This window comes from Phoxinus phoxinus (assembly GCF_949152265.1).
Source record: "Phoxinus phoxinus genome assembly, chromosome: 13".
NCBI classification, from domain to species: Eukaryota; Metazoa; Chordata; class Actinopteri; order Cypriniformes; family Leuciscidae; genus Phoxinus; species Phoxinus phoxinus.
This window is the reverse complement of record NC_136888.1, coordinates 28978603-29002465: the sequence shown is the minus strand read 5'-3', so window position 1 is coordinate 29002465 and position 23863 is coordinate 28978603. Positions and strand designations below refer to the sequence as shown.

General features: G+C 38.1%; 1 protein-coding gene across 7 annotated transcripts in view; it reads left to right on the top strand.

Annotated features, from left to right (window-relative positions):
* Positions 1-2614: 2614 nt before the first annotated feature.
* Positions 2615-23863, top strand: part of slc24a4a (solute carrier family 24 member 4a) — a 52582-nt gene continuing 31333 nt past the window's right edge. For 3 of the 7 annotated variants that reach the window (XM_079632444.1, XM_079632441.1, XM_079632440.1), the window contains exons 1-2: positions 2637-3351; positions 13078-13188. In XM_079632444.1, coding sequence (XP_079488570.1) covers positions 3177-3351; positions 13078-13188 — 286 coding nt within the window. In that variant the 5' untranslated portion in view covers positions 2637-3176. Of the gene's footprint in view, positions 3352-13077; positions 13189-17749; positions 17786-23863 lie in introns of those variants that run through there. The other 4 variants (XM_079632443.1, XM_079632442.1, XM_079632445.1 and 1 more) reach the window with 4 other exon arrangements.

Here is a 23863-nt window from a genome sequence, read left to right as displayed (position 1 = left end):
TGGCGAAGGGATGGTGATAGGTGTCAACGGAGGAATGGTGACATCTGGACGACGACAAAACCCTGACGGCAATGATGGTGGACGGCCGACGGCACAGACCCAGAGCCCAATGACGACAGCCCATGGCGGAGTCGAGGGAGGAAGGAAGGAGCCACACGGTGGTGTTGTTGCTTACGACAACTGGGGGACGACCAACGGAGATGGAGCCGATGGATCCCAGGGTGCAGACGGAGAGCCGGCACAGGAGGCCGAGGTGATGCCGCGGTGACGAGCATCTGAGGTGGAGCCAGAGTGCCCGAAGGACTGAGGCGATGGCGGTTTGATCGAGGACCGAGGCGTACCTGAAGGGAAGGAAGAGCCCGCTGCAGCCGTAGGGGTGCAGGAACGGAGCTCAATGGACCGCGAGACCATGACGGAAGTGGAGTGACGACTGACCAAGGGGGAGCTGGTGGGACGAGGGAATCTGGTGGAGAGGATGTCTGGTGGAGCCGAATGTGGGAGGAGCCAAGATGGAGACACAAATCATAGTCCAAATAGTTCTTAGTGCTACTTATAAACATAGATGAACATTCAGAACAAATAAACAAATTACCGTCCAAATACTCCATGGTGCTGTCTAGGAAAACCGATGATGAACGTGAAACGGGGTGGGATAGGGTGGGAGACGATACATCCGTACTGAAGTCCATCAGCCAGTCCTCAGTCTCTATTTCCACCAGTATACCCTCGGCCACAGATGTTGCGGGCTCACATCTCATATAACTATACCAGGGGGGGGGAGCGCTATATAAACATAATTTATATAGCGCTTTCATATGTACTGTATACACCTAAAGCACTTTACAATCATATCAGGGGATCTCTCCTCAACCACTACCAGTGTGCAGGTTTAACCAGGCTCAACCCTGCTTAGCTTCAGTGGGAAACCAGTCTTGGGCTACAGGGTGATATGTCTGCTGGCTGTGATGGCAAGACGACAGAAGTTTTCAGTAAAAACATGGGTGACCCTCCATGGCAATCGGAGTAGCCAAATGATTTTCACTCCCAACAATCAATCATACAGACTGTCTCAGTCAATAAAAGTGTTACAGTCAGTAATCCAAAAGGCACTGGGCACAACTTTGCCCTACATGAAGACAGAAAGTAGTCTAACCATAACCATATTTTTGACCACCAGCATGGTTCACTGACTGAGGCTGCGACTATAGGAAGGAAGTGGCCTCTGTTCTCAGAAAAGATTATTGATGCAGTGAATCGAGCCAGACAACACCCTGAAGTCAAAAACAGTATTGGTATCAAAAAAGGTTGAACACATTTGGCTCACACAAACTACATTATGTTGGTGGAAACTGATGACTATAATGTGCCAGAGTTTTTCTTTGACAAGAATGTGATTTTTTTGTAAATGCGAATGACGTTGAGATAGGTTATTAGGTCAAAGCCCAGGTTGCATTAAAAATGGACGCATGAAGACACATCATTTGGGACATATTGTTTGTTGAGGATGGGTTGTAAATGGTTATTTTCATTTTTCTTTCTTTCAATATATCTAACTTGGATGGGTTAAATGCAGAGAACAAATTACGAGCATGGATTACCATTGGCCTTCACATCACTTCAATGTTTACTTTATGTTTCTAGAAAATATATCCATACGTTTCATTTGTTTGGGTGTATTTTTTCACTGCACATCATTTGGTTGTGCATATATAACCATTACCAATTATGTGCTTTTTCACCCATGCAGTGAATTACATTTTAGGCATGCTGATTTAACATATGTACTGTTTTCTTGAAATTACAGGTTTCCCTTTTTGTGACTTAAAATAAAATCATATTGAGAACTGACCTACACCGGACATTTTCTAAAACTACACCATTCAAACAGTGGACAAAAATAGCATTTTTTCCTTTAAAAGTACAACCATTGGGGTCACATGCGTTACTAAGTTTATGAACCCCTTTTTTGTAATTTGTAATTGTAGGTCCTCAGGTCCGCCGCCTCACACAACAAGAACCCATGAAAAGCCTGGAAAAAATGTTGTTCAGCCATTCGTCACCATGTAAGCTGCTTTACCTTAGTCTGTCAAAGTGACTCACCAAGGATTAATTTACGACAGTTTAGTGTTTGTTTACTGTTTTTCATGTATTCTATGTAAATACTGTAATATACAGGTATTTAAATATTAAATACCAGTACTGATATATCTTACATTTCATATCGTCATCAAAGTCGAAAACAGTTGTGTAATGTGCTGTTTAATAATATTTGTGGAAAACGTGTCTTGATGCAAATGTAATGCATCAGTAAAAGAATAAAATTATTTAAAAAAATAATCTGACCTCAAACATTTGAGTGGTAGGCCTGATGTACATCACAATAAATATTGCATTATATAATTAAGGCAAACTTAGTCCTGCAAATTGCTCAGAAAAATGGTCCATTGACACAAGATTCACAAAATAAAATGATCACTGATTTTAGAATTTATATAATTCATTAGTGTGATAGGCTATTTTACGTGTGATTTTAGAATGACCTTCAGATGCTTTATTAGAAATAGCCTACACAGTTTTGTATGGTAGAAGCCATGCCTTTTCCAAGGATTATAGTAGTCTAGTCTAGTGAGTGTAGTAGGCTAAGTGTGCATACGTCATCAGCATCACGTGAACGCGCGTAACAGTCCCTCACATGTAGAAGTCGGCAGCTGCATGAGAGGGAGATGAAACCTCAACTTGAGAGCACGGACCCTAAAGATAATTACTGACACGGTTCTTATATATTTCATGAAATAACAGTATACCTAGCTCGCCCTGTATGGTTCTTATGCCAAAGAAAATTTGTTTTTTAGTCATATTATCACCAAACAACTGTGAAGCCAGGCTGCATACTGTCCAGTGATTAATTTCAGCTGATTATAATTAGCATTTTTCTCGCAACAGGACACAATTCTCAAGAGGGCTGGTTTAATAATACAACATTCAGAACGAGCGCGTGGAGGCACCTGGGACACGGAATCTCTCACATGCACGCCGCCGCGCGCTCCTGCCACACTGACTGAACAGAACACGGGATCCGCGCGCTGGACATGAAGAGGACCTCATCCCGAGCCTGATTTCCTGCGGTCCCGGCCATCTGTGTGGCTTCGATTCGGAGGAGAAATCACTCATACAAAATGACACAGCCTCAGACGACCACGGAGCTGGAGCAGAGCTCCAGTATGTCAAAAAAGAACATGATCACCAAAATTTTTAAAGTTCGCAAAAGGAGAGAAATGCTGTTCGTGCAGGTGTGCTTCATCTGCAGCGTCCTGTTATTGGCGTGGTGTATGTCGGCGTTGCTCACAACGGGTAAGTAATTGTCCCTATATGTTTTGGTGATACTATAATGTTAATTATGAGGGTCATTATCCTATATAATGTATTATTAATTCGCCGATACAAGGCAGCAGTAGCCTACATAACGTTAGCTAACGTTACTTGTCCTTTTTTTGGGACATCAGACGTTGAATTATTAACAGAGGCGGGCATCCTTTTCTCTCAGAATTCAAATGATTACACAAAGACGGTTGGAAGCATCGTCCGTTATTCTGTGGGATAGCCTAGTAGTGTATGTATTTATGTCGGTTGGCATACTGTACACGTTGTACTGTAGCCTATATTCTCATTTGTGTGTATTTTAAGTCGCAATTGAGACAAACAACGCTGATTTCAAGCCGTTGTATTTCGTAAATAATATATTTCTCATATAGTCTTTGTTTATGTTCGTCTGTAACGGTATGTAAAAAAATAAATAATGCACCGTTTCACATCATTCGACGACTAGCTGCCATTTCAAGCTGTCAAGAGTTTGAATCGAGTCTCAAACGTTTAGATGGGCGGGTCAGTGTTTTGAAGGGCGGAGTCAACATCACAATCATATCTGTGACTAAAATTGCTTAATCTTTCATTAACGTTAATGTAGTATTACTATTACTTGAATTTCTTTGAATGTTACAGTGAATTAATTGCTTGGGATACATTCATGAATATTTTATTGAATGTACTGTAGTAGATGAATAGCTAATCTCTTGTAATCTTTCATCAAAATAACTTCCCCTCCCTCTTGCAGCAACATCTCTTCTCTGATGACGTGTTTACTGGCGTGAGGGCGGGATCAACCTGTCACTCACACGAGAGTGCACCAATAGCAAACCACAGTCCTGTCCTACATTTTTACAAAAAAAAATAAGTCTATCGCAACTTCTGTTTCATTTTGACTTAATTTATTCCAGAACGTACTTCGTTGCTATTTGCCTGACTCGTATGTTCTAACAACAACCATGAAAATAATTTGCTCTTGTTGCTAAAAAAGTACCTACATTTAACTAGGGATCAACTTTCTTGGTACCTTTAGCTCTTAAAGTAGTTAACAGAAGTAGCGACCAATTCTTTTTTCTTCCATATTGTCATGTACATGTGACTTTAATGGGATATAAAAATATATAGGGTGAGGACTGGTTTTTATCTATCGTTCATAGGCGCTGATTTATTATTTTTGCCAGAGGATGCTTGCACTCCATGCCCTATATCCTCCCACCACCCAAGCGATGAGAAACGCATTTCGTTCTTTTTATTGGGAAACATTTCAAATGCATTAACAACCAAATATAAACACCCTCTTTATTCACATCCGTTTCCATCAGCAAATGATGACTGGGCTAAGCAAGGTGAGACAACAAATATATGCAACCAATGCCCCTTAAATTTTTTAAACATTATGCTCATTACGCAATAATTAATTATACTTGGTGTTAGCTTTTCAAGAATAGTCTTTTTCTCTAGATGAATTACCATAACCATCTCTCGCTGATATACCTGATAAAATACAATTTATCATTGTGAAAAAAAACCCCAGAAAGCACAGGTTGTGTTTTGTGTCAGGTTGTAATGTTAAGGCTGCATGATAAATCGTAATTTAACTGTGATAACGATTTCTGCTTCTCTCGATTCATTAAAAATAATCGTCGTGGTATTTGTCCTGTAAATTCATTTTAAAAAAAAAACTTTTTTTAGTCTAGTGCATTTAGTCTAAAAAACTTTGCATTGCAACAAGCTTTCCTGCCTGTGGTTGCCAGATGTCAAGAGAATAAATAAAAACGGGGCTTTTCTCATAATACATTTCCTGCCCAGTGTTTTACTCACCGTAATCTTCTTAATCTTGCTACCATGCGCACGCACTCACTTTGCGATGCAAAAAGCACTGATGAACTGACAAACATGTATAATTGAGTTTAGCGTGGTTTATTGTGAAATTTTGCTCGAATTAATGTGTAATGGTTAAATTTAAGTATGGAGATGAAAAGTGCCCTAGCCTAGAGGATGCAGTAAATGGAATCAATGCCAGACAAAGATCCACACAGACAGCACAGATTCCAAACTATGATATATCATTATAACACGTATATATTGCAAAAACGTTTTGCAGAAACAACATTTCTGCAAAATACATTGCTTCTTGCACCTCTTTTGACATTCAAAGTGACACTTTCAGGGCTCTAGACTGTGACAAAAATGAGCCCAATCAAAAAATGAGAATGTGAGTTAAAATTTGAAGGGGTCGCATTTGTGCGGGTGCGTGGTCATGCATCAATCGGTGTCTGCCTATCTCCATTAGTGACTTATGCATTAGTGATCATGTGGTGCCCGAGTGCATTTGACTGGAATAAAATCGGCATATGTCACATCAGACTGGCCGATCACAATGTGTAATATAAAGCCTTTGAAAACAAATCTAGTAAATGAGAATGTAGGCTGTGCTGTACATTTATACATTCTAAACCTAAAACAACTGATTGCTAAGTATTTTAAAGCAGAAATTAAAACTACTCTGCTAAATTAGAAATGATGGATAAAATAAAGCACAATGTTAACTTGTATGAGGCATGAAGAAAACGCACACATTCACAAATCATCAACATGGTTATTACATTAATGAGCTATTCCAAAAATAGTGCCTTTACTGTTACTGCTCTCATAAATATGATTACTTGTGTTGCATGAATATTTTTAAACCTACACTTAATTTCCTAACAAATATAGTTAAGCAAAATGTGTATTTTAGTCAGAATTATTGTGCTCCTATTCTTCTACTCTCTGTTTGACGCGTATGTGCCCATCGGCGCTCGTTCAGTGAAGTTTAACTGGACTCGCTTGTCAGAAAGTGCAAAATGGAAATATTTGCGGGACTTTTTAACATTAACAGATGAGGATATAACAACAAAATGTATGTTAGCCTATGCGCTGAAGAAAACACCTGTCGCATGCATTAAACATCACTTTGCTCTGTCAAAGCATGAGAAGGCAAGATACGGTAAACGCTTATGCTTTAGTTTGAAGCGCTTATAAATATAAAGCATTCAAATGTTTCGGACAACTTAGATTATGTACCTTTCCCGCAGCAGCTCACTCTGTGTCCTCTGCTGTTTTCCTTATCGGTCTTGTCCAGACAAAAAGTTAATCACTACTGTAAAGTGATGACTGGTTAATGGTTTCCCGGGAACAGCGTCCAGATGCAGCTAATCAATAAAATTCATTGTTGATTATTTTCATTATTGATGTTAATCAATTAGTTGCAGCCCTACGGCCGATACCCATCCCGTTCATTCAAGCTTTATATTAGTGAAATGTAAGCTCTCTGTTGACTGTCACTGTTAACCCCTTACACCCTGAAGGCATTTTTAATGATTTAAAATCCAAGTGGCATACTTAAAAGTAATGGAGCTCTACCAAAAAAATAAAAACAAGCTATCAAGTAGGCTACATGGTCTCATTTGATAGAAATCCTTTCAAATTTTGAAGAAAATAGGTTTTGATCATGTTTGGAGGTTCTAATGTTACTACACTGCTGAGAAAAGACTAGACAATATGATACCATTTATTGATTTGTTATTATTCGTGCTTTAACTGTTCGTATTGTATTTGACCATTCGAGTGCAATAAGCCATGAAAGAGAACTTAATTTGCAGGGATTGAAATTAACTTCCCAATTTAAAGTTAAGAGCGCCAGCTAAAATTTAGGAGCACCACAACTTGGGGTGGGCAATCTGACAGTTTTACAACGTGATCAATCTTGAAGACATCCACAATCTAGCTACTTTTCAAACCAATCATCAAGATTGTGATCTTTTATGTCCTCGTAATAATGTTAAAATACAGCAATGATGGTCTCTATCATGCGTCTTTCATGCGTGGTGACTTATTTGAAAAACAATTACAGACCAGTAGGGCTGTGCGATGAATCAAATTTTTTAAAAGACTTGTAAGACTCTCGTTAATCTTCGGAACACAAATTAAGATATTTTTGATTAAATCTGAGAGCTGGATCACTCCTCCATAGGCTTCTATGGGATCGAAATTTGCTGGCCTAGAAAGTTAGAAAAGACAATTTTAAATAGTTTAAAATAGTCCAAGTGACTATAGTGATTCAATCATAAGTTTATCAAGTGACGAGAATACTTTTTGTGCGCAAAACCCCCCAAAATGAACAACTTTATGAAGACAATTTTCTTCTGTGTGGGCCTCTGATGTGAGTTCACGTAGTGTAACAGCGCAGCGCTCTGTTGTTGTACGTCAGTAACGTCGGCTCACTATTGGCCGACGCTGGTCGTGTGTGATGCGTGTGACATACGAATACTTGAATTAAGTCTTTATTTTTGTGTATTTGTGAAGATTACAAATCAGATCGTGGACCGTGATTGTTTGTTAAAAGTTTACCACCACTAGTTTGGGGGATTTAAGCTCTTTACATCTGGCAACCACAAATATCAATGTTAGTTAGGACTTGTTACCATTTCAAGATAACCAAATGTCAAATAAAGCGTTCTCAGGATAAATAACGAGCGAGCCAATATGGTGACGATTATTTTTAATTAATCAAGCGAAGCAGATATCATTCTCGCGATTAAAATGATTAATCGTACTGCCCTTCCCTGTCGTACAAGCACATCTCAGACACAAATGATTTCTCATTACAGGGGATTTGGTATCACGCTTTTCCACTTACTCTCATTGTCTACAAAGTGTACAGCATTGCCCGCCTGGCTGAGCAATACTAGTGGGTGCGGTTGAGTTTAATTACGGCAAAATTACAAGCAGCTTAAGGGATTACCTGCACATGATATTGTAATGATGGGGATGCTGAATATGTGCTTTCTGCTTAATGGCTCTATGAATACTGGCATATCTGATGAGCCTGTCAGGAGTCCATCTGCTGTGCACTCCTGCTTCCCGATTCTCATTCCTGTTCTTTTGCATCTTCTCATTTACCTCCATCGATCGCTGTAAAGAAGTTAGTGTGGGCTGAAAATGCTGCTTAATGAACTTTATGGCTGTTGAGTTTATTATCCTGTCCTCCTGTGACGGTTTGTTACACAACTTTACTGGCACCTTTTTTCTGCTTCTCATAAGCTGTAAGTGGGTCATTCTGTTCCTGATTTAGGAGCAGTTGGAATATTTTGTCAGGTTTTGCTGCAGTAGATTTCAGCATGTGGATTTTTTTTTTCAGTGTCTAACTGGCTGCTACTAATGTACGGTAGCGAGTAGGGCTGTCACTTTTTATTCTATATTCGAATATGCATTCGAACATGACGTGAAATATCCGTAATCGAACTACAAATAAACTATCCGGTTTTTAAAGTGCCATGTCTAGCGCATTTTTTACAGTCTATGTTTAGATTGTTTGTTTTTTATTTTTAAAAAGCGTGTTATTTTGAAAGCGTGTTACAGGCTGTATGTTATAGTCAGATATGACGGCGCGCTGCAACACACATCACCGCAGATTATCTATTCATCAAGCGCCAAGCCAACTTGCAAACTATCGCAAATCAAAGTGAAAGTAGCCTAAGTCGCAGACGCTTTAAATATATTATAAATACATAGCTTGGTATTTTATATTCGTTCGAATTAGATTTTTCTCAAATGTCACAGCCCTAGTAGAGAGTGTTCATAGAATCAAGAGAAAAAATATATTTTTTGTATTTATAGAAATAGGTCATCCCAAAATGAAAGTTGTCATCACCCACCCTCATCAAAAACACTATTTTGGTTTAAAAAAAAAAAAAAAAAAAAAAAAACTTTAATAGTTAAATAATTTTTTTGTACTTTTCAGGGGAACTGTACAGTCATAATAAAAGTCTTGTTCTGTAGCTTTCTGTATATTAAACTGGGATTGTAAATAATTTAAAGGGGTGGTTGATTATGATTTCACTTTTCTAACGTTAGTTAGTGTGTAATGTTGCTGTTTGAGCATAAACAACATCTGCAAAGTTACAACGCTAAAAGTTTAAAGCAAAGGGAGATTATCTTTTACAGAATTCACTTTTTAAAGACTACAACAAACGGCTGATGGGGACTACACAAGCTTCTTCCCGGGTTAGTGACCTCACGAACCCTAAAATTTACATAACCTTTCCCTCGGGAACACACAACAAAGGCCAAGGGGCTGAATCCATGAGAAGAGGAAGAGTTGTTGTAGTAGAGCACGTTTGTGACCCTGGATCACAAAACCAGTCATAAGTCGCACGGGTTTATTTGTGCCAATAGCCAACGAAACATTGTATGGGTCAAAATTATAGATTTTTCTTTTATGCCAAAAATCATTAAGATATTAAGTAAAGACCATTTTCCATTAAGATATTTAGTAAATTTCCTACCCTAAATATATAAAACATTTATTTTTGTGAGTGAATGCAGCACAACCGTGAACATAAATGGACAACTTTAAAGGAGATTTTCTCAATATTTCGATGTTTTGCACCCTCAGATTCCAGATTTTCAAATAGTTGTATCTTGACCAAATATTGTCCTATCCTAACAAACAATACATCAATGGAAAGCTTATTTATTCAGATTTTATAAATCTCAAATCAGAAAATGGACCCATGTGACTGGTTTTGTGGTCCAGGTAGTAATGGGCGATATAAACGATATGCGATATAAACGATACAAAATTGGCCTACGATAGAGATTTTAATCCTATTGCTCTATCGCGATAATGCATGTTGATGACGCAATTTACCCGCGAAATTTAGAGTCACGAGCTGCAACCGGCTGAAACGCATCATATTCATTGTCATCTTGAGTAAACATGGCTGAAAGCGAAACGGAGGCGCTGGTGAAAAAGATCGGTGCAACATCCATTATTTGGACTTGGTTCGGATTTAAGCCGTCCGACGAGCAGCAGCAAACTATACAGAGTGCGTGGGGCAACAGTTCGGTAACACACACGACTAATCTGTTCTACCACCTCAAAACGAAACGTGTCACTGAATACCAGCGCGTATTCACAGAATAGTGGTGTAAACACAAAATCTCTGTGTGTGCCGGATTTTAAGATTCGTTGTTGTGTTGCTTTTTAACTGAGAAGACATCAGTTTTCCTGCTCTTTGCATCTTTTGTGTCCTTTAAAAAATAGCCAAACTAAAACTACATTTGATTTGGAGTGCCTTCTGCACTGTTTTGCACTTTTTACTGTCTATGGCATGACACTACTGTAAATAACTTTTATACTTGAAGCATTTTCTTTAGTTGACGTATACAGGTGAAACTCGAAAAATTAGAATATAAGGTAAAAGGTGAAACTAATATATTATAGACTCATTACATGCAAAGTGAGATATTACAAGGCTTTATTTTTTATAATTTTGATGATTAGGCCTATGGCTTACAGCTTTATGAAAACCTTTTCACAATATTCTAATTTAGAATTTGGTTTTTTTTATAAGCTGCTAGCCATAATATAAACATTAGGGCTACTTAAAGTCTCTGCAGCTAGTGTTCTTAAATTTTATTTATCTTTATATTTAGCAGTTGTTTGGCTTTCATTAGGGTCTGTGTAACCTGTTCTGAAATGGTTTTATTATAATTTATATATCGTGATATATATCGTTATCGCAAGAGGCTGCAATGCATATCGCAATATGGATTTTAGGCCATATCGCCCATCCCTAGGTCCAGGGTCACATTTCTGAGTCTACTCAAGCTGTTTTCACATTTATTGCAATACAGTACGTAACACAAATGCAATAGCATGCCACTCTGTAGGCATCTTACAACAGTTCCCACACGAGTGATTTATAAATTATGACAGAATATACTAATCAATGACTTGAATTTATGAAGCTGATGTAGAGTTAACTATCTTCATCAACTAACCATTCAGAAACTTCCTGTTGACAACTGACAACTACATGTTGTCAGTTCTACTCAAGTCTCCATCGTTGTCCGACTCTGGTTTAAACATAAAGGCCGAATGGTTTCTGACATTTTAGTGTGTGTCTGCAAGCTGTGAAGGACACGAGCTGTTGTAGCTCTGCTCTCTGTGCGGGAAGCACTAGCTCATTTGCATTTAAAGGGACACACACAAAACGATGTGTTTTTGATCACCCTCAAAAAAAGACAATTTTAACATGCAATAAAATTGTGGAGTATTTTGAGCTAAAACTTAATATACACATTCTGGGGACATCAGAGACTTATCTTGTAAAAAGGGGCATAATACCACCCCTTTAACATTTTAAAATGTAACCATTTAAAATTAAAATGAACACCCTTTACGCAACACAGTAACCGTTTTCACTTTGAGTAAGACATGAAAAATGTAAAATGTCAAGAACCACTTCAACATTTTCTAATTGGACTTATTGGAACAGATAGTTTGAGAGTCATTTTTGGACCGATTTATTATTGGGGTTAGCTAATGTTAGCTCATGTGTTCCAAGCCATACTTTCTTTGATCTTTGAAACGCAAATTAAGGTGTTTTAATGAAATTTGATATGTCCCTCCGTTGTTCACTCCACGCAGCTTTGTCGCTCCAAAAAGTTCATAGAGATCATAAAACGAATCCATATGAATTCAGCTGTTTAGTCAATTTTCTGAGAGACACGATTGCTCTATATTATTGACATATTTCATTTAGGCTTTTATTCACATATAAACATTTGTCAATGCACACATCTGATATGGTAAAAAAAACGGAACCTCAAGCATGTTGGCTTGACGTGCAAGAGCCAATGAAGTTTGTTATTGCGCGTCAAGCAGGTTCGGTTGAGCTTCTGTTCATGTTCGCTGCTCAATGTTTATCTGTAAATAAAAGCCTACATTCAATCTGTTCATCATATAAAGGTAAACAATACAAGTTATCAGACCAAGAATCCAGGCGTGGTATTGAAGTGTCTATGGTATTGAATGTCATGAAAATCCTCAAAAATAGAACCGATTGCTAACTCGAATTATACAGCTGCCTAGTCATTCTGCTGGATAATTTGTCATGTTATACAGAAAATGTAACCACACATTTTTATATATTTTTGTCGGAATTTGTTTTTAGGAGAGCTGTTTTGTTAAAATTATTATTATATGAATAAACACTATGTGTTCAGTGATTTAACAGCTCTATATGCCAATTGTCCAATAAATATGCCGTGTGCTATGCTTAGTTTCATAACAAGATAAATGTGATTATCCTGTTTTTTGGACCTCATTGCAAATCCTCATGGAAAAGTGATGTGCTGAAATCAACTGCTGAAGCATAGACATACAGACATGAAATCCTAATTCAAGCTCTGGCTGTTAGGACAGTATGCATGGCTGAATCTTCACACAAATTTTTTTTTTTTTTTTTCCTAAAATAAATACCCCCTGGTGCTGATAGTGCTAACCATGATACAATGCACATCCTGTAGGAACATTGATTAAAACAGAAAGCCTGGCAGATCAAGGCCACAGTCACACACCGAACCCCAAAACGACAAGTAATTTAGCTAATAAGCTTTAAGTTGTTAACCATTCTTTGAGTATTTGGGTCGTTGGTTTGAAATGTAATGCAAGGTGGCGTACAAACGTATAAAATTATTCAGTGACATTTTAACAATATTTGACTGTTTAAATGCTTTTACAGAAATATATTAGGTTAACAAAATACTAACATTCATTTTATTTTATAATTTGTATTTTGTATAATACATGTAAGGCCTAAGTTTCTATATCTACAGATAATTCTGAATATTTTATGTAATGAGATGCATCTTCATACACAGGTCATGGGCTGGTGCTACAGGAGGGTTTTGCTTCTCAAGGAGATCACTTAGGCCGAAGGCTTATGGCCATAGAGGGAGACAATGAGACTGAGGAGAACTGCACAAAACCAGGTAATGCATATGTCACTTAATAGTATGCAGTGCTTCCCAGCTGATTTTGTGAGACTGTGGTAGGCAGACATTGGTCACTCTAGGAGGGTTTACGGGCAAGACAATATTGTAAAAGTTAAGTAAAGTAAATCATAAATCTGGAGCACTTTGAGAGTTGAAAATTAAGAGCTCCAACCCATGTTTCTTTTGCAAATTTAACAAAGAAAAAAGTTAGTGAATTGACATGTACCAGAACGTTAAAGGTGACTCAAACCTTTTTTGTTGTTGTTGTGATAGTCTACATTACATTCACACATGTGTTTTAGGAAGCCAAACAATTGACCGTTCGCAAAAATTATATTTGGTGGTTTTGGTAGAACATATCAAAACCACCAAATATTTTAAAAAAAAATTATCGCTTAATGTCGAGCCCTGAATAATATAAAATTATTATTATAATAATTATATTATAATAATTAATAGATAATATGATCTAATATAATATTAATAAAAATGTATATTATTATAATAATACGTGTATCACGCATCGTCTACGCTAAGTTACTGCACCTTTTTGTAGTTTTAGATGGTGCAACTGGTGTAAAAATTAATCGAAAAGAGCTTACGGACAACTTTTTTTCGTCCGGCTGGTGCAACCAGCCCCTTGTTACCAGAAATACACTATCCATTATCAATCGCTCTTTACACTGAATGTGATCAAATCAGAGTCTTCCTTGCGTTTCGTTGCTTTCCTAGGTATTATAGCCTATAGAAATTGTAATCAGGCTACTTGTTTGGTCGGGCAAGTAAAATTCTCTTTCTCTATGGCGGGCCGCTACAGTCTAGTTAATACAGGGTACCCGCGGGGTCTTAAAAGCATTGAAAAAGTCTTAAATTTGATAATCTCAAATTAAGGCCTTAAAAGCCTTGAATTTGGTATACAAAGTCTTGGATTTCGTTACAAAGGTCTTAGATTTTTTTGCTTTTCCTAGGATTAAGTTCATACCGTAACAAAATTTACTGTAACTAATGTAGGCTCATTAAAAATGCATGCAGCGTTGAGTGCACCTCGCGCTCCACGAAATAGCAGAAAGCGCGAAAGCGTGCGCACCCGTTACTATGGTTACTAGGCTAGTGAGGTACAGAACGAGATAGTAGCCCAGCCCCAGCCTAGTTTGTCGTCTGAAATGGGAAAGTGTCGGTTTAATCCGCGGTGGCCACAAATGCCAGAATTCAATAATTTTAACCCCAAATCAGAGCTTTTCTGTTAAAAGAACACGTTTTCTACGCGGTCGTTTCAATAGTATCTGGCAACCATGCGCGCGCGCGCTCTCTACCCTGCTGAAGAAGCGCGGATGATCTGAAAACACAGACAAGCTGGAGTTCAGCGATCTTTATTTGAGATTTCTACTTAAATTAAAGTGTCATTCAGTCGGTCTGTGTTCTGTCACGAGCCGCTTGCGCTGTTTGTCCGACTAAATCTGCGATCAAAATGCCGGCTGATATCCAGCAGTGTTTTAATGTTGATCATATTATACGAGCATGCAATGTTTCCCGAATATCCACACGATTTCAAATGTGAGATTGATTTTACACAACAGTTAAAAAACAACAAAAGGGTAACATTAAGTGATGTACTGCATAAAACAGTATAGTCAGGCTTATTGCTCTATTTTGCAACAAAATATGTGGCTTTGAACGAATCGTGAGATTCAATGAATCAATGACTCAATGAAACGAGACTCGATGACTCACTCATAAAGACAGTGAGTTACCACCACCTACTGGCTATTTAAATATAATATTTTTATTAATATTAAACGTCTTTTAACATTGCATATTTATTGAACATTGTTTTATTTAAAGTATTATTCATTTTTAAAAGGTATTATAAAGGTTAAAAATTAAATGGAACATTTTATTAAAGGGGGCGAATATTGTCCCTTAATGGAAAAGGTGTGACTGCAGTCTAAGTGGAAGAGAGGGGGTACCAGGGGGTACGGCACTCTAAAAAATTGGTGAACCACGGAACTTATGAAAAGGGATGTAGAATTGCACAAGTGCTACTGCTAAAGAGTGCAATGTCAATGATTTATCAGAAGCTTAATTGAATGGCCTAGAGAGAATAATTATGACATTTTCTGTCTAAAGACTACATATAAAATAGCTACCAAAAGTAAAGTAACTGCAGTTTGACTAAAAGTAATGACTAAAAGTTTGCATTCATAAGCATTTTCGTCTGAAGATGAAGACTTACTGAATCAAAAATGGCTGCCAAAATGAACACTGGCCTACACACACGTGCGCACTACAACGCTGTAGCGTATGTATTAAATATGATGCATCATTTAAATAAAATGTTTTATTTCATGTTTTATTTCATTCAAGTAGCCTACATGTACAAAATTATTTTAAATAATTATTTAAAATTGTAAAATTTTAAGGGTTTAAAATGTATACAGATTTTACATTTTCCCCTCATATGTTGGAATGGGTACGAAGTTGGCATTGAATTTCATTTGAAATGGTATTAAAAAGGTCTTAAAAAGCCTTGAATTTAAGTTTGAGGATCCTGGGGGTACCCTGTAATAGGAAAAAGGGCATTATTCATACCAGTATTTCCTATTTACAATTTCCTGTGATTTTCTTAGTTCATTCTGATAAAAGACATTGTCATTGCAGGGTTTACTAAACGTAAAAAAAGTTCCCATATCCCCCATGAGTTTGGGAATGCATTGAAATTCCTGCAACCACTTCTGTTAATGTTCTAAGATCGTCTTAGGGGTAAATTGTTGCATTTCAGAAAAATGTTCAGATCTGGTGTCACAGGACACGCATGAATGACAATTTAAATCCTTGATTTCATGCTATGCTGCCCTATGAGTTGCCAGCTATGCCAGGACACGATGTAATAATATTCCATTAACAAATTATTTGTATGTCAACACAGATGTGACCCGACTATAGGATGCAAAAAAATCTGTCAATCAGGTGTGTGAACGGGCTCTCTGATAGCACACTGCACTCGCAACGAATTAACAAGTACAATTAAAATTACTAATTAAAATTCATAAATATTACACCATTTTAACATTATTAAAAAATTTAACTGAAACAAGCTTTGTCATAGACTACACTTAAGTTCACATTAAGTGCATAGTCCGAACGTTTTTGTTTCCTTAAATTTAAAGATAACTTATCTTGTCACGTCATGTCTGGTTAGGACACCACATAATGAAATTTCAATGTCTGTGATTTATTTTTTGCATCCCTCTGCCCACACTTTGGGAAATGCTATTTGCTTCACATATCATCCTCTTTTTTTTTTTCTATTGTCAAAGATATTGACAAGACAATGCTGATAAAGACATAAATCTTCAACAAAATGTAATATATGCATTAGAACGTCAATGGAATGGGGCCCGGTCCTGCCAACTTATTGAAATGAATTGTTCCGACAGTAAATTAAGCTGCCCTGACTTGAAATCTTTATCGCTCGGGGCAGCTTTGTGGAAAGACAAAAGAATTGTAAAGGAATATTTGTGATTTATGAGAACAATGGATCTGTGGCTTTGCTTTGTGTCTTCTATATGGAAGCAATAAGGATATTTTTAGATATTTGTCCCCTCGACATTGCTGTGACCATAGGAGATGCTAGGGAAGATGAGACCAGATCTTCGGATATATCTTGGGAATCCCGGCATCTCAGTGCCCCAGGGCTCTCTCATTAAGCGGCTCTTATTTTGCTGGACGCCACAGTTCGGTGTGTGTGTGACCCTGCATGCACTGCGTTGTGAGATTCTGAAACCTTTCAGGGGTTGTCTCTCTATTAGAGTTGTGAGCCGAGTAAGTTTGTCATTGTGGGCTGATGGAATCTGCCCTTTCAATTTGTTCTATGTCTGTAATGAATGTTTCAATGTCTCGGGTAGTGTGGAACAGCACAGCTTTCAGGCACATTTGCTCAGTGCTGTTGTCAAACCCTGACATAGTGGATCTTAGCCTCGCTGCTCCCAGCCAGAATGTGAGCGAGCGGTGATCTGAGGTCTTTGCCAGCTACATGAGTGAGAAGGGAGAAAATATGAATGCATTTACATCCTGCTGCGTGTGAGTTTTGTAATGCAATGCTGACTAGGTTTTTTTTTTTTTTAGGAATTGAAGCAGTTAGCCGGTTCTAAGCCGCTGAAAAAGATACGTCTTGTTTTTCCAAAACTCCCACTTACAAAGATACCTTTGAGACCATTGTAATCTGAGATGGAGCAGGAAAGCATTACATCATCTTGGTGTTGTCAAATTAATTAACAGGCAAAATTAGCAAAATAGAGCCTTGCATAACAAACTAAAAGACAACTGCTTATGAAGCTGAATATATGCTTATCTTGACTGATTCTGCTACTACATTCTCATTCTCACTACATTCCTTCTTTCTATAGGATGACCTACACAATGTTTGATAGGCAGAAAACACCTCAGACTTCTGATGGCATGGTTCTCAACATTTTTGACTCCAAAGCTCCCCATTGTCCACAAGAATATTCAAGACCCTTCAACTAATTCAAATTAGTTTCAGAACTCTCAACTTCAGAAAACCCAACCTTTTAGGTGGCTTTCATGGATACAGGTGTGATCATTTAGCACAACTAATTCAGTAATATCTGTCTGATGATAAAGGTTTTTTCTTTTTGCAGAATGGCTCACTGTGGTAAAAATGCTGATATTTCTGTACAGCTCTTAGGCCCTTTTTACACTGGGCATGTTTGCTGCGGTCCGAGCGCAATTGTTCCCAGCGCTGGTCTGGTTTCCCCCCTAACTTAATTTTTTCCTATTCTGGTGGATTTGCGTTCATCTTACTTCATCACAAACAGGTTACTTTTTTCTTCCTGAACAAGTGCGCACCTGAGTCCCTGCCAAGTCACGGCACAGTTCAAGTGCAACCGAACTCAGACCACCTCCTCCAGGTAGTCTCGGGTTCAGGACGTCGGTGCGCTCCCAGGTCCACATTACAGCTTTCACATTAGCAATTTTTCATACGAACAGTTCCCCGTTCCGAACTAAACTGCCAGTGTAAAAACAACCTTAGATTCATTTGAGCTCCCGCCCAGATCTATGGTGGATTGTTTCCAAAATGCATCAGAGCAGCAGTCCAACAACATATGTTTTCCTCAAACCATTGTTCATCCCTTGCTGTAGACATCAACACAGTGCCCACGCATACTTCTAGCTATAATTGAATAAAGGTGAATGAGTTCATTTAAATAAAGGTGTTTCACAAAACATCAGTACATTCTACTTTCACGGTGTAAAACATTTGACAGTTCACCACATTATTATTCTGGCCAAAAATAACCTACTCACAGAAGAAAAGTTGACATAACCGGCCAGAGTATCTAGCTTTGTGACATTTAGAAGCAGGTACATGTAAAATCGATGATACCGTAATAATCAGCCAATGTGCAAAGTGGGGGCGCTTTCAAGTACTGATACAGCAATCTCTGTGAAAGCTTGCACAGACTACACTTAAGCAATTTGTTTAATGTCTTGCAACTGTGGTCAGAATTTTCATCCATCTAAAAGTAATGAGTAGCAATTATTTCATAGGCATTTCTGTAAACAATCCTGACTATAGAGAATATCAAGTTTACTTGATACTAAGTGCCTCTCAAATATCTTTTAAGGATTTTATGCCATGCACCTCGCACACTTTGGTGAATAGTGTTTATTTGCTTCCTCTGCTACAGCTCATTGTAGAAGCTTTAGTTCTTGGTAAACACTCCTTCCTAGCAGACTGATTAAAATCAATTGCTCACTGATTTATGGAAGTTGCTTAGCAATGAGCCAATCAAATTTGGAGCTGGCCAGATCTTGCCGTTCTGCATGCAATATGCATACAATCCCTAAGCTGTCCATGGACACTTTCTGAAGCTGAGACTATAGGGTAGGTTGTCATCAATAAGCTTATGTTTCTCTTCTTGATAAACAATATGTTCCTTCATTGTCAGTTTGTGAAGTTGATATAATTTGATGTGATTAGGGCATCATACCAATCTCTTCAGCTCAAGAACGACATGAAACAACTAGGCTAATAACGTGCAAACAGCATTCTCAAGGGAGAACAGCACTTGTTCTTTCTGCATTTGTTCAGAATTCAAACATGCACAATTCAATCTATTGCTGTAAAGAGAAGATTTTTTGCTTGTTCTTGTGATTTTGGTAACCGGAGAATCGCACTGAAGAGGCGTTCACATAGGCAAACAAGCAGGTGCTTTGATGAGAGCGGCCTCCATTATGTTTGTGCTCCTCAGAAGCTGCTCAAATCAATAAGTAATCCGAAAGAGAGAGAGCGCTCAGACAGTCTGGGTTGGATGCCAGCTTGATGACTGAAAATTGAATAAGCAGAATGCTCCTGTGCATGAAGAGGGGTTATTTTAGGAACTTACATTTTTCACAGACTGGAAAAGATTGATCGAATCGTTCGTAAAGAAAAGCGGTAGAATGTGTTTTAGGATGATGTGACTACTGCAAGCTCAGGCACTGACATGGGTTAATACACTGAGATATGCTGCATAACTGTAAAGCTGTTGAATAAAGAAAACATTGTTACATCGGGAGGCTTGTCAGATAGAGATGGGGCTAGAAGCGGCATTGTATTTCATCCAAAATTCATGGTGCTCTTTCCGTATTGCTCCTGTTCATGAACTACGCTGTTTATTCAGGAAAAGACTCGTAACTATTCGACATTTAAATGCTTTCAGACCTTGACTGGTGTAATTCTGCTTTCAAATCAAGCAGTAAATAAGTCTTTAGGTTGTGCTCTGGGTTGTAATCACTGGCAGTAACCACACACTATCCACAGTGAAACTTGAAATGGCATTCACAACAGGACCACCTCCGCAGGATGGCTAGCTTAGCCCATTCCAGAAATCACTCTTGCCCAGCCCACTTTGAGAGTCCTATAGGTGTACATGTTACAATTAACTGTAAGTTTGCACCCTCTTGCAGAATCTGCAAGATGTTTATAATTTAATAAATAAATAAAAGGAATCACAATATTTTAGTCCAAAATTTTCTGAAGAGACACGATCACTTTATATGATGAACAGATAAAAATGTAGGCTTTTATTCACTGTAAAACAGAGTGAAAAGTATATTTACTTAACTGAATCGAAGCCTTTATGAATTTACAATAGCACTGTTCTATATGTTTTTAATACATCATGCAGCCTTAGAAAACTTAGTGTCTTATAATGCAGTTCATGGATTCTCGCCTGTGGAATGTGTCACTTCCGGTATTTCCGTTACTCGACACTGGTAGAAATTGCAATTGAGGATTTTGAATTAAATTTGATTCTAGTACTCAAATTTAATCGAGGAATCGTGACAGCCCTACTGTTTTTGTTAATGAACATAAATTTACGTTGCATCCTAACTCAAACTACTTCTACTGTCAACCCAAGATACGGTCAAATGTGCATAAGAGACATGTATTATTAATATTACAGCCAGCGCTGCAAACTGTGTCGAAGATACGTGCCATCAAATTCAGGCAACATACCATTTCAATTCATGAAATGGGTTTATCACCCGTTTGCACATGCAGAAACGAAGAAATACATTTTTCTATTAAGATATTTATTTTATGGAAACATAACTAAAAAAAGGTTAAAGGGGGGTGGGCAATGATTAATCGTGATTAATCGCATCCCAAATAAGTTTGTGTTTACATAATGTGTGTTTACGGTGTATAATTATATTTTATATATAAATACACACACATGCATGTGTATTTAAGATTTTTTTTATATAATATAAATGATATATATAAACAGTACATGGAAATATTTCTTAAATATATCCATGTGTGCAGAGATGTGACGGTGATAATATTCTCCCACCGGTTAATCGACATGTGACAACACCGGTAATATCGGTTTCATCGGGTGGGAGGAGCGATGTAAAAAAATAAAATAAAAAAATAATCAAAATATGAATACAACTAAATAAAAAATATAAATAACACTCCAGGTCTCCGCACCAGTCACGTAACTGAAAACTATGAAAGCCGTGTGACCGGCCAACCGGTAAAAAAAAAAAAAAATACAGAAATGATTCCCTCTGATTTTCTATTTTATTAATAAAGTTTGACTACTTGCAGCATTCTCGCATGCGCTTAGAGCTTGTGTGAATTGCATATATAAAATTAAGTTAACGAACAACCTCGATCCATCAGGAAACGCCACATGGGTCGCTGAATTTCACTGCACTTCATGAGTTTTTCTTTTGCGTGAAGAAGCCGTTCGCCGGAGATGTTAAAAGATAGCGGAGTGCATTCATGATTATTAGGCTACCGGTATAATAATCCTCCTGGCGCCGGGTCTGAGTGAGTAATGTACTCTCTTACCTTTGTTCTTTGATCAACATTAAAGTGTGTATGTCAGGTTAAATTTTTTATTATGATTGACACAAAATAGTGAGGGGAAATACACGTTTGACAAGTTGATGTATTGTTTTGTATGTTTTTCGATTCCTAAAGGCAGAATATAAGATGAAAAAGTTCGTTATTTTCAGTCCTCACTTAAAACTGCCCATCCCCCCAAACGAATCGATTGACGTCATAACAGGGAGACGTCTCCCAAGCTCGCTGAGCTGTGTTGATAATTGTACGAGTGATAGAGCGAGAGAATTAGTGATTAGGACATTTATTTAGTTATTTAGTTAGTTATTTAAGTTAGGTAGTTAGTATACGCAGGCGTATTTTCACGATGGTGAATTACTGCGTTTGTGCTGTGTGCAAAAACACCGTTAAAACCGGTCACAGAGTCCACTGTGTTCCGTGCCTGGGTCAACTTTGTTCGGACCAAACGCGCTGACTTCAGTGCTGCCTCGGTATCCAAGACTTCGGTCATTTGCAGCGCCCATTTCACTGAGAAGGACTACGCGGTTGGAGATCTCATGAGTTATAAAATGGGATTTAAAACCCGAGTGAGACTGGCTGATGCGGTGCCTACGGTGCTACTGAAGCAGTCGATCGCTCTCTCTCTCTCTCTCTCTCACACACACACACACACACACACACACACACACACACACACACACACACACACACACACACACACACACACACACACACACACACACACACACACACACACACACACACACACACATTCCAGCATTGCAATCTTGACACCGCAGGCTGTTCATTATAGCCGGAGCTACAGAGCTAAGGCGGAGCTACAGATTAGGTGTCCTTAAATAACCCGCGTATAACAGTAAGCCAACGTTAGTTCCGCATGAATTAATTTGCACGCGAGTTTTATTTATTTTCATACCGTGTATTCTCCGTGTATATTCAAGCACCGAACCATGACGCCCGTACCGTTTCGGTTCAATACGAATACATGTACCGTTCCACCGCTAAGTTATGCCTATACTACCAGACACCTGACCAACTCTCCACTGGTTCTTCTTCACACCAGATATTTATGTTTCTTCGATATGAATTATTTACATTTCTGTTTGGCTCCTCATCTGTCTCCCGCCTGGGAGGCTCAAAATTGTATGGCTGTGGGCCATCGTATAGGTTTGAGGGGGATTTTGGATCTCCTCAGACTCAAAACTCTCCATACTTCAATAGAACTTTGTTGGCGCGACTCCCTTGTATGACGTCACAGCTCAGCCCTTGTTTTAAAAATATGACCTTGACAGAAATGGCTATAAATCTTATTGCAGGGCAGTTACAGTAATAATTTTAATGCTAATTACATTTTCACTCAGGCATCTAACCCTTATTTAATATATCTAAAAAAAAAAATTAACCTGACATACACACTTTAATGACACTTTAAGACCGGCCGCTGCTGACAGAGACGCGATCTGACACTCGTCCCATTTTCTCACAAATCTCTATTTTAGACTTTATTTAAATCATTTAAGACTGGTCTTATAAGGACACTCGACAAAACGGACATTTTGGCATAATTTGTGTGTTATTTGTTCAAGACCGAAAGAGAACTCGATAGGCGACTGACGCGCGTCTTTTCTGTGGGTTGTGTGTGTGTAATAGGTAGGACTTACAGCGCGGTCTCTTTAGTCTTGTCGCGCTTGAACGGTTTAAAAGCATTCACATTAATAAGAGCGTGATCATTCAATGCTAGTAAATTGCGTTAAATATTTTTAAAGCTTTAAAACACTTTCTTTCTTTTTTTTTGCGGTGCCACGGTGGGCAAGTGATGAAACCGGTGTTGTGACTGAACACCGGTAACACCAACTATCGTAGCAAGCCTACATGTGTGTTTTTATATTTACAAAATAATTATACACAGTACATATATTATGTAAACACAAACTTTAATTTTGAAAGCAATTAATCGTGATTAATCGTTGCCCATCCCTAAAAGCATTCAAAAACATGAAGTGTTTGTCATGTTCTGTCAGTAAAGCGTAGTTTAAAACCACAATTATTGGTCTGGTTTCTACAACTTTCACTTAGGTGCAAAAATCTGCCTTTAAACTACAAATACAGATTTGACATTTATCGTGATAGTTATCATTAGAGACTGACAGTAACATTTTAGCCATATCGCTCAGCCTTTAGTAATATGTAGTATATGCCATTCTGAACACATCCTACAATTTCTTGCATAAGGCAGCGACTCTAACATGCCACCCTGACGACCACACACACACCTCCAGCGAAGCA